The sequence below is a fragment of the Mesoplodon densirostris genome, chromosome 16 (assembly GCF_025265405.1).
Source record: "Mesoplodon densirostris isolate mMesDen1 chromosome 16, mMesDen1 primary haplotype, whole genome shotgun sequence".
NCBI lineage: Eukaryota > Metazoa > Chordata > Mammalia > Artiodactyla > Ziphiidae > Mesoplodon > Mesoplodon densirostris.
In genome coordinates this window covers 14,122,774-14,135,089 of record NC_082676.1, presented here as the reverse complement: position 1 = coordinate 14,135,089, position 12,316 = coordinate 14,122,774, and the positions used below count along the sequence as shown (strand labels likewise).

The window sequence follows — 12,316 nt, the reverse complement described above, 5'->3', positions numbered from 1 at the left end:
CATCTGGCGAGCAGACGTGTTATTTAGGAAGCAATGGTTCGACCCAATGCTTTTGGGTATTTTGTTCTTTGTTGGCGTTTTTTTTTTTTGAACTTAGAACTTGCTGGCCAATTCACAAATCAGGAAATTTCACAGAAATCAAGATGGCGGGCTTGTGCTGCAACAGCAGAAGATCTGGCCTCTCTGGGTCACAGGCCTGCAAGGCTCGCTGGGGCTGAGAACCACTGGCCCCTTTAGGTGGGGGAGTACTGTCTACAGGTGACCCAGCTGCCCAGTCCCCATCTTGCTCCCTGAACTGGGGCAGGGTCAACTGTCACTGTGTTTGCATTGTTCTTCTACATACAATGGAGTCAAGAGGAAAGTCATCCATTTCCATGTCTCTATCAAAAGGCAAAAAGATAAAACAGCAGGAGTTTCATACATATACAGACAAGAATGGGCAAAAGTATATGTCTAACAATAGTTCCATTTAACCCATTTATGTTTCCTGTTCTCGGTAATGGGTTTCATCCATCTGTAGGTAAATAATACTACACCCTAAAATTTTGAAAAGAGGAAATCCCCATCAACTCTGTGTTTCCCTCATTCTAGAGCAATGGTTATCGTGAGTGGGGCCACTATGCTGACCCAGACACACGGAAGGGAAACTCTTAAAAGGATAAGAGCCATGAACAGCCCAGCAGAATCATGAGTGAATCATACCGAATTCCTCCAGGGCTCAATCAAAACTGAAAGAATCAAAATACAAAAACCCAGATCTGGTTTAATTTCTGGATCCTAGGGCTTATGCGACAGTTAACTAAAGGTCGGACGCCAGGACAAGCATGACCACACATGTGACAGGAAAAGCTTGGGTACCGGAGCCCAAAGGGTATGAATTCAAATCCTACTCCTCTGCTTTTATTAGCCGTGTGACCCTGAACCAATGAACTACCTCTCTGAGCCTCAGTTTCTTCACCTAAAAATGGTGTTGATAATAGTATCGACCTCCCAGGACAATCTATGCACAGTGCATGTGGCATAGGAAGCCCTCGGTAAATGGAAATATTAAAATTCTTATTAACAACAATAAACCAAGGAGTTAGACCAGCTGCATGGAAGGACCCAAGAGGGGTGTCTACATGGCCTACAAAATTTCATCCATGTCACTGAATATCCTAACCAAACAGGCAACCCAGCAAGGAATGCTTTCCTCTGACAGCCTGGATGACTCCCAACTATAACTCTTTTCTCACCCAAAGGTCCAGAGAAACCACTGACATGTAAACCTCACCTTGGACTGGCTTTCTCTCCTGAGACCCAGCCGGCCCCTACTTCTTTATAAATACCTTCCTGGCTTTATTTACCTGTTCAACAAATATTCCAGCGCATTCCTACGTGTATAAGACCAAGTACACCTTGGAGAAGGCAAATCTTTATAAGGCAACCTCCCTGCCCTCAAGGAGCTTCCAGTCTAGTTTGGGAGGGATACCACCACACAAAGGAACCACTGATGCTTCAGAGACATAAAGTAGCAAAGGAGGTGGGCAGATGGGGAGGGCAGTCAGGGGAGACTTCCTGGAGGAGGTGATGCCTGAGCTCAGCCTTTGGCACAGGATTCAGGTAGGCAGTGTAAGAAAGCAGCAGCACAGGGAAGAGGAAGGGAGGCGACAGATACAGAAGCAGGATGGATGTGCCGAGGGGGAAGCGGCCTAGCCTGGAGGGAGAGGGTTTGTGTTGGACACTTGTGGGATACACTTGACCCTGAAGTGGAGACAGTGACGTGAGCAGAGAGGAAGCACAAAGGCAAGCTCAGGAGGCTCTTTCTGCTTCCAAACTTTCTTACAACCTGCACCTCGAGTTGGCAGGCCGCCACAAAGAATACACTCTGAGGAATTCAAAAAGTCCTTCTGAACAATTAACGAGCAAATCTGAAATATTCTGCCATGAGTAGAAATCTATTTTTGTCGAACAAACAACTCAAGGTTAAACCAGCTGCTAAAAAAGGCAGCCAGGATGGGACTTTAATTTCATCCGGGTGGTATCCCTAAAAAGAGTAATGATGAGGAGGAGGAGGTAAACAAACCGAGAGACATACCTAATTGTGCTTTGCAACTCTCTATCGTCTTATCAAGATTTAGCTGGAATCTGCTGCGAATCTGCCGCTTGGGAGAGATGAGAGGCACAGGGGCCGACTGCTGCTGGACCGACTCACTCAGCTCCTTCAGATCCATCTCGGCCTTGCTTCGATCTGGAAGACACCATCACACCCTCGTAAGACCAGGCACTGGAGGGAAGAGCGGACAATGCTCATCACTTAGCTTCCTCCTCAAAAACACACTTAGGAGCCCGGGAGGAAAAAAAAAAAACCTAAGACGTTTTTGTCATTTGTCCCAACGATATCATCTGCTCGACGGCCTGGGCTGTCTTGGAGATAAGAGCCTGAGACAACATTTGGCAGGTTTGTACTGAACCATCGCCTGGGTTGCTTTCCATGTTGAAAACGTACAATCCCAGCCAGAAGGTTGGTTGTCTGTGACACTCAGCATCATTATGGATCCTCCAAAGCCAAAGGTTACAGTAATATGTTCAATCTCAACAGCAGCAGATAAAGTGACACTGAGTCTGGCCAGTTTGCTTTGAATTCCAGGCCCAGATCAGAGAGGGCTTGTATCCGAGAGAGGCGCCGAGCCTCGCAGAGAACACATTGGTAAGAGGGAGAACCAGCTCCTTGTTTACCAAGGAGACTTCAATCTTCATTCTTAGTCGACTTAGTCTGGAGCTCAAATTAGAAAGAAAGGGAACACACAAGATAGGCAGACCCTCCAGCCAGTGTGCTGTACCTCCCTTTGGCTCACAGCATCTATCTGAGGAATGGGGAACAGATTAGCCTTGGATATGAACCTGTGTCTTCTTGCTTTACTGTAACCCCAGGCAAAGGTCCCTGCCTAAGGACTCAGGCCCAGAGGTCCTACTCCCCCTACTTCTGCCATGGGCTCTTTGCACGACCACACTGGCCCAGGTTCCAAAGGGTCCGTGAGCTTGCATTTCTTGAATTCCTTCCCCACCTCCCCTGCTGCCTCCTCTAGTGGCCCCCAAAACATAAAAAGGGGACAAAATGGTGGTGACTGCAAAGGCTCAGAAAGCAATGAGAGACTGTCTTTCACCCTGGCATCCCCTCCAACAGACCCTCAAGCAGAGGATGCGGGTGTCCACCCTACCCTGGCCAATCCGAGAAAGCAGGTCACAAAGGATGTGGTATCCATCAAGGACAAAGATCAGCCACCTGTGAGCTGCTTCTACCAGCTGTGAGCTTACTCCCTGACGTCTCTCGGCCCCCCTGCTACCTTCCACCCCAAACCATCAGGCTGCTACAGAGACCGAGATACAGAATGAGAGCTGGACTGCAAAGGCCCTCCAAAGCCTGCACTCTCCCCACTCAACCTGACCCTCGCACCCTACCCTGCACCCAGGAAGGGAGGCATGCTCTCACAAGGCACGCCGGAGGTTCATTCCTTTAAGGGGATCAGAGGTCTCCCCAAAGCCCCACCCAACTCACTCATAGGTGACTGGAGCCACAAATCGCTCCCATTTCATTCATCACCATAATGAGGTAAGATGAGAAAGGGCCCTGTCCCCAAAACACACTTGCAGTTTGTCACCAGGGAGACCAAAAGTGAGCTTTCAAAGCAAACAGGGACAGCATCCTTGTCATTAAAGAAATGTCTCTTAAAAAACATACCCGTGTGTACGCATGTGCATGCATGTGTTTGTCTGGTGTGTGTGCATGTGCTGATCGGGGACTCTTCAGAGAGCCTATCAAGGCCAGGACTGAAGATGCTTGCGGGGAGGACAGTTGAATGCACAACTATATCGGACGGGGGAAGAATATACATTCAATTGTACTGGAGAAGCACCTTACAAAGAGAACAGAGAGAGTGTGAAACAGGGATAAAACAGCAAAAAAAGGAGGAAGAGGAGAAGAACTGGGGAACGAAAAGAAAGAAAGAAAAAAGGGAAGAACCAATTAAACAGCAGTATGATCAGGACTTACAGACTTCAACACCTGAGCTGCGAACATGACAGTAGAAGGGGAAAGACAGGAGGCCCGTCTCGTCATTTCTGCTCTCAGAAATGAGGAAGCGGGCCTCCCTGGTGGCGCAGTGGTTGAGAGTCCGCCTGCCGATGCAGGGGATACGGGTTCGTGCCCCGGTCTGGGAGGATCCCATATGCCGCGGAGCGGCTGGGCCCGTGAGCCATGGCCGCTGGGCCTGCGCGTCCGGAGCCTGTGCTCCGCAACGGGAGAGGCCACAACAGTGAGAGGCCCGCCTACCGCAAAAAGAAAAAAAAAAAAAAAAAGAAAAAAAAAAAAGAAATGAGGAAGCACACTGCATTCTGGAGGGAAAAGGCAGCCTTTTCAAGCATAAAGTTGGAAAAGAAGTATCTCACAAAATTACTTTCCATGAAGGGGGGGTAGCAGGAGATGGTAGTGCTGCCCACGTGACTGTCCTCAATAACATTCCCATGTGGTTAACAGATTCCACACAGCAGTTACCAAAACGCACAACTGACTATACCAGGCAGGGGTCAGCCAACTTCTTCCATAAAGGGCCGGAGAGTAAATTAAATTAGGCTTTGCAGGTGTATAGGTTCTGCTGCAAAAGCAACCATAAAATGATGTGCTAAATAAATGGATGTGGCTGTGTTCCAATAAAACTTTATTTACAAAAACAAGTCGGGGGCCAGACTTGGTCCACAGGCTAGAAATTTTGCCAGCCCCTGTACTAGTCCAGTGACTGCTAACCTTAGCTGCACACTGAGATCGCTCCCCTCCCAGCCCAGGGCTTTAAAAAAAAAAATCCTGATGCCTCAGCCCCACCCCCAGAGACTGAGTTCAGTGGTGAGGGGGAGGCCTGAGCATTGGCCCTTTAGAAGTTCCCCAGGTATTCTAATTGGCAGGTAAGGCTGTGAGCCCCTGTACTGGACCAATCTTGTCTGTGAGCAAAGGAAATGCCTCATGATTTGCCTTAACCCTTGTGTACCTAAACCTCGGGGATCATAAAAATAGATCTACACATCACCAGAATAATCCAGTGCGTGTGTGCACACGCGTGTATACCGGTGTGGGTCTACAGTAAATGCAATCTCTTAACTTTAGCCTAAAGCCTGAATATTCATAATCAAAAGGAATGAAAAGAAGGTAAAGCATTTCATTTCACAAAATAAGGTTTCTCGGGTCAATGAGCCACTGTAACGTTTATTCTAAGAAGAAACCACCGAAAGCCCGGGAGGGGGCTATAATCAGGTCCCTGGGAGCGGACTTTTAGGAGTTTAGCCAAATGTAATTATCTTTCTCAAACTTTCAGCTGTGTGTGAACTCGACTCTCCTCCGCAGGGAGAAAAGAAGAGCTTCTCTTTCTCAATTAGCTCCTAGCAGCTTATCAGGACTCCTTCCACCTCTGCCCTTCTATATCAGGAATATCTGCAGAATCCACCCTTGCTGCCAACATTTTGAACTTTTCAGCTGATATGAAGACAGCTGAGGCTATAAATGGAAACCGGGAATAAAAAAAAAAAAATACCCGCGCTAGAGAAAAGAGGCACGATCTCCCATTGCTGGAGGGAGCATGAATCAGAACCACCCTTTAGAGGGCAATCTAGCAGTCTCTCTCCAAATGTCAACAGCACATGGCCTCTGACCGTCAGGTTCCACTTCTAGGAATGTATCCTGTGGATTCACTCCCACGTGGGCACAAGGGTCTTCACTGCAGCTATTTCCAACAGCAAAAAATGGAAAACTACTCAATAAATAAGGTGCCTGGATAAATAAGTTACAGTTTACCTTTAAATGGAAAAAAATACAGCTGCTAAAATAACACAGCGGCAGAGCTCTCTACGTGGTGATATGGAAAGCCCATCTGTTTAAGGAAAAGGAAAATAATCAGTAAAGGACATTAGCATTGGTGTGTGGGAGAAAAGAAGGAAAGGGAATACAGATACAAATATATGTGTTCTTGGGGCTTCTCAACGCTGACATTTGGGGCTGGCTAAGTCTTTCTTTTGGGGGGTGGGGAGGTCGGGGTAGGGGCCGGGAGCTGTCCTGGGCACTGTAGGATGTTTGAGACCCTGGCCTCCACCCACTAGATGCCAGTAGCACCCATATCCCAGTTGGGATAATAAACAGGTGTCTAGACATTGCCAAATGGGGACCAAATCACCCAGGCTGATGTCTAGAAGAGCTCCCCAAGGAGACTAAAAAAGAGCCAACAGGGTCAGAGGATGACAAAACAAAAAAAAGAGTCAACAGTGGTCACCCTTTTTTGGGGGTGAATAAGGGGGTCACAGAGGCAGGTGATCAGAGGTTACAGGTAGACTGGTTTTTCATTAAACATCTTTCTGTACTTTGAAATTTCTCTTACCGTGTGCATTCATTACTTATAAAAACAAAACTTTTTTTTCTTCAATTGTGTGACTCCACAAAAATCAGAAGGCACTAACGGACAGCCGAGCCATCCCCATGGTGCCCTGACGGAAGACAAGCCACTATGCGGTGAGAGGAACAGCCATCAAAACAAAATGTTTTAAAAGAAAACTATAAGCACTTCTTTTTTCAGTTTAAAAAAAAAAAAAAATCTTGGGCTTCCCTGGTGGCGCAGTGGTTGGGAGTCTGCCTGCCGATGCAGGGGACATGGGTTCATGCCCCAGTCCGGGAAGATCCCACATGCCGCAGAGCGGCTGGGCCCGTGAGCCATGGCCGCTGGGCCTGCGCGTCCGGGGCCTGTGCTCCGCGGCGGGAGAGGCCACAACAGTGAGAGGCCCGCGTACCGCAAAAAAAAAAAAAAAATCTCCTTTATTCAAAAGGTGTAGGCAGGCTATAATGAATGGTCTTCTAGGAGGCACAAAACAGCGGCTCCATCAAGGGAACAACGTCCTTCAGACGTGAGACCCTGGCAGCTGCTCTTATCCAACAGTCAAGCAGAGACCTTCCCCACCTCATTCACTATTTAAAAAAAAAAAAAAATCAAGACAACATCTGGGCAATCGGGGTACCCAGCCCTGCATCCACGTCCTCAAAGTCTCACTTTCTGCAGAGAAAAGAAAGCAGGCCTGACAACAGCAACCGTGGAAGAATAAACAAGCAGAAAGCCTTCAGGTCTAACAACGTTCCACCATCGGCATCTCTGACAGAGCATCAAGGCACATTTTTGTCACTAACAGGACGACTCAACTGCTGCGTTTGTTGAGCCAAAAGCCAACACAGTGTGCAAGAGAAGAGGAGAGAGGATTCCCAGAGAAAGCACACAGGAGTCTAGAGGGAGGAAAGAACCACTCCGGTCCCCTCTCCCCCCGTGCCACAAACTCATTCTTATTCAGGACTTATTTTATAACGGCCGTAGAGGCACAGAAGGGGGCCGGAACGTAGCCTGGCTCCTTATTTTAGAGCAGAGAGAAGGGGCCCAAGACAGCAAATGAGGCCCGGTGTGTTGGCGTGCAGGGCCTTCCCCTCCATCATGCTGAAAAATAAATCGTAAGAGTAAAGTACCCACGGGCTGGTGGTTGTATTTTTGGTTGTACTTGTTTCCTTTGGCCTAAATAGAGGTTTTTATTTTTACTTTTTATTTTTGATCCTGCACCTTGCGGGATCTTAGTTCCCCTATCAGGGATCGAACCCGCACCCTCAGCAGTGAAAGCGCAGAGTCCTAACCACTGGACCGCAGGGAAGCCCCCAAATAGGTTTTTAATGAAACTGATGGTCAACTTTTAAAAACTAGAAGAGTTCATGTAAAAAATCTGGATTTCTGTTTTTTTTCTTGAAAATTCAGAGTTGGACAGCACAGGTTCAACTTGTGGGAGCTGCTTCCTTTAGAAAGGCACGTTGCCCTTCATGCGATCGTCCATCCAAATCTTCACCTGACCCCTGACCCCTACAGCTGGGCAGACTAACCCAGCGGCACAAAGGGGCACAGTGGCGAGGGCCCATGAAAATCAAAACACGCCCCTGTCCTGCAGCATTTCAGTTCTCGTATCTCGGTTAAAAGTCCGAGATACAGGGCTTCCCTGGTGGCACAGTGGTTGAGAGTCCGCCTGCCGATGCAGGGGACACGGGTCCATGCCCTGATCCAGGAAGATCCCACATGCCACGGAGCGGCTGGGCCCGTGAGCCATGGCCGCTGAGCCTGCGCATCCGGAGCCTGTGCTCCACAGCAGGAGAGGCCACAACGGTGAGAGGCCCACGTACCACAAAAAAAAAAAAAAAAAAAAAAGTCCGAGATACACAACAGACAAGCCCGAGTCTAAAGGCCAAACTCAACCACAAACCACGAGTTGATCCTAGGTATGTAACTTTGCTTCTCTGTGCAATGGGGTTATTACCTTACCTTGAAGGTCATTGTATTTTTTTTAATAGTTTTAACTTACAGAGAGTGAAATTCACTTTTTGGAGAATATATGACTTTTAACACCTGCATAGATGCGAGTAGCCACCAGCACAAACAGAATGCAGAACAATTCCATCTACCAAAGAATCCCTTTGTGATGTGTAGTCAACCCTCCCCAACTCCCGGCAAGCACTGATCTTTTTTCCATCTCAGTAATTTTGCCTTTTCCAGTTATTTTTTTTTAATGAAACACTGTTGTTAGATATGATGATGTCATTATTATCCCTAGCACTCTGTCTCATTTCTGTCTGTTCAAAGTAGTTACATGGACGCCAGACATCAAGTCCCATGAGAATTATTCAGCATTTCCCTCCACTTTCTGATTTTTCTACCCATCCATGGCACTTTGCACCAGTCCCTATCTGATCCTCTTGCCACTGGGTAACTGAAATTCCTACCCATAAAACGCCACATTCCCTATGCTTTTGTTTCCGCTGACAAAACGATGCATTTGTCCCAGGAATGGAAAGAGATGGCGGGGAGCTTCTGCACAGGAGAGCCTTGTACTCTGCCGTGCCCACCGCCAATACACACCCCAGGAAAAAAACCTCTCACTCCCACGCGTGCGTCAAGCCAAATGGAAAAACCCAGAGCATCACACAGATGCCCAAGGACAGCCTGGTTTACGAAGGAGCTATTCCTGCCACGCATGACTGGCAGAGAGGAAGCATGACTGTGAGAACGTCTCTGTACAGCTTTCTTTTCGGGGGTGCAGAGGTGGGAGGAGGGTGTGAGAAAGCAAACCACACTGCTGAGAACAGTGAGTGTTCCCCAGGGGAACAGATGGGTCCCCGTTTGCTCAAGTGAAGAACTCCCACCAGCCAACCTGAGCTGGAGCCCCTCAAGCCACCACCCGGACTGTCTCATCACTTCCGGGCTGCACGACCTGGTGACTTGGGTAAATGAGGCACCAGCCTCCATGGAAACACAGGCTCCCTCCAGCCCAGCCACCTCTGGCTCTGTAATCCCAGATCCTGGGGTCGCCTCTCCAGTCCTCTGTTTCTCCATCTGAAAATGGCATCTCAGGACAAGATGAACCCAGAGGGCAGTGACCACCAGAGGCTGTGGATTCAGGCTGGAGCATCACTCCACACGGGTGGCCGCCCCTCCCTTCCTGAAACCCTGTATACTCAAGGCCTCTGGAGTAGGCCACACTCCCTGAGTGTTGCTTTCTCCTTGTTCCCCTGCTCTTTCTCAGCCTCCTCTCCTCATTTTTCCTGAGGTCTACCTGTGCAAGTGGCCCAGGCCCCTCACTCCTTCTTTATGCTCTGGACCAGGGTCTCTCAGCCTCAGCACTATTGCCACTGTGGCTGGATAATTCCCTGTCGTGGTGGGCTCTGTCCCGTGCGTTGTAGAAAGTTTAGCAGCATCCTTGGTCTGCGACCACTAAATGAATGCCAGCAGCGTCCCCCACGCTCCGCCTGCCCTGAGTTATGAGAACTACTGCTTGAACCCAATCCCATGTATAAGTCAAGATTCCCAGAATTACACCTCCCGCCCTGACCTGGCCTGACTCACGCCTCCAATTGCCTTCATGACCTCTCCACCTAGGAACTTAGCAGGCATCTCAAACTTACAGAATCGAAAACTGAACTCCTGGCTCCCATTTCTCCTGCCATAACCAAATCTGTCAACACAGGTGCAACCCAGTAAATCTTTGTTGGGGGGACCTGTACTAGATGCTAGTGGCGAGAGCCCACCCCACCCCTCCGTTGTAACAACTGAAAATGTCTCTGGACACTGCTAAGTGTCCTCTGGGGGGTCAGGGGAACTGCCCCTGGTTAAGAATGGCTGACACAGGCTCTTCCCAACACAACACCCTGAGAGGTCCTTCCAAAATGCTCAGTCAGTTCACATCCCTCCTCTGCTCAAATGGTCCCGCACCAAGGTCCATGAGGTCACTGTGTTCTCTGATCTCATCTCCCCTTCACCCACTAGGACATGTCACCGGGGCTTCCTTGCCATTCCTACAATACACCAAGTTCATCCTGACCCTAAGGCCTTGAATTTCCTGTTCCTTCTAGAATGTTCTTCCTCTTAACACCGACATGGCTGGGTTTTCTTGTCATGCAAATCCTCGGCCAGGTATCACCTCCTCAGAGGCCTTCCCTAACCACTGCCTCTTGCTCCTCCCACCCCCATCCTGCCCACCTCTCTCCTTATCATATGAATACCTTTTACCTTCCATGATGACATGACCTCTCTTAGTTTTTTTAGCTTGATTATTATTTCTCCCTCTCTAGAACCAAGTTGTGTAAGAGAGCAGGGCCCTCACTCGCCACTGCACCCCAGGTCTAAAACAGTGCACAGCACATAATAGATGTTCAATAAAAATCAGGGCTCATGACGGAATGACTTAATAAAATAGCTTCATAGTTGGGTGTTTAGCATTTCTGGTGCTAATTTTTGTTAAAGACCTTGGCCTAAGGTAATGTTTTCAAAAGAACCAACTGAAACTCAATGAGTTTTAAAAAAAAAAAAGAGAAAAAACTACTACATCAAGGATGAAGACTAACATTTAAAAAAAAAAAAAAAAACTGGGCTTCCCTGGTAGCACAGTGGTTGAGAGTCTGCCTGCCGATGCAGGGGACATGGGTTCGTGCCCTGGTCCGGGAAGATCCCACATGCCGCGGAGCGGCTGGGCCTGTGAGCCATGGCCGCTGAGGCTGCGCGTCCGGAGCCTGTGCTCCGCAACGGGAGAGGCCACAACAGTGAGAGGCCCGCATACCGCAAAAATAAGTAAATAAATAAATACATACATACATACAGAAGAAAAGAATTAAAACAACATGTTGGAACACACTATACATAAGAAAAGTAAATACTGAATCATAAAACAATATATACCGTGTGTGTGTGTGTGTGTGTGTGTGTGTATATATATATATAAAACTTTAAATATATATATTTACAAATATAAGAACTGGGTTACTGTGGTCCAGGGCAAGTAAGGTTGTAAACACTGGCCTAAGGTATTTCAAGATAAAACAGCCTTGCATGTCAACAAGCTCCGGGAAACCCCTTGCTAGTTCCTTGTATTGATCTCTCTTCATCTCCATCCACTGTACCTTTTCAAAATTTTGTACAGAGAAAAGAGTTCAGGGTTCAAGAACCACACACAGGGACTTCCCTGGGGGTTCAGTGGTTAAGACTCCACACTTGCAACGCAGAGGACACAGGTTCGATCCCCGGTCAGGGAACTAGGATCCCACACGCCGTGCGGCCAAAAAAAATAAAAATAAAAATACCAATCTTTAAAAAAAAAAGAAAAAAAAAAAAGAACCACACACAAAAGAGGACATTACAACTTGCAGAAATACTCATAGCTGCTACAGAAAAGAGGCTTCCCAAAATTCCAACTGACCCAGGTTAAGATTCAGGATGCTTCCCGTGGTGGATGTCTTGTCCGTTTTCGTCGTGATTGGTGTTGATACTTGAGGAGAGAAAGGTTTCGGGCTGCCGGATAAACTCCCCGCTTGTCCCGTCTTGGTGGAGGCTGGTGAAGCTGAAAAAGTAAGTTACTCGTTAAAAGACAGATCTACAAATAAAGAAACATATAAAGCTTGTAGGTGTGGGGCAGGAAGGAGAGTACAGAAATTCTATTTGATTTCAACCAGCCCGCCAGAGCACCACAGAGGGGGCTGGAGCAGGAAGGGCTGGCTATTTATTTCAAGCAAAGGGCTTTAACCCGATGTTAAAGCCACGAAGGAGGAAGGCTGCCCCAGTCATTCTATTAAACACAAAGCTCTAAGACAAATCGGCTAAGCTGCCACTGAAATTGGTTTGGCCCATTCACGGGTGTAAATCTCAAAACAAACAGTGATTAAACCAGCCCCCGCCTGGGTCCAGATGCAGAGACCAGAGCCAAGCTTACAAATGGCATGTCGTCCATTTGTGGG

The 12,316-nt window shown here is 48.0% G+C and overlaps 1 protein-coding gene across 10 annotated transcripts in view; it reads right to left on the bottom strand.

Moving 5' to 3' along the window:
* The window catches only part of ZMYND8 (zinc finger MYND-type containing 8), a 134,075-nt gene that overhangs the window by 39,516 nt on the left and 82,243 nt on the right, over positions 1 to 12,316 (bottom strand). For all 10 annotated transcript variants that reach the window (XM_060119812.1, XM_060119809.1, XM_060119815.1 and 7 more), the window contains 2 exons: positions 11,782 to 11,922; positions 2,078 to 2,230 (listed from right to left, as the gene is read on the bottom strand). In XM_060119812.1, the coding sequence (XP_059975795.1) occupies positions 2,078 to 2,230; positions 11,782 to 11,922 (294 nt within the window). The remainder of the gene's footprint in view (positions 1 to 2,077; positions 2,231 to 11,781; positions 11,923 to 12,316) is intronic.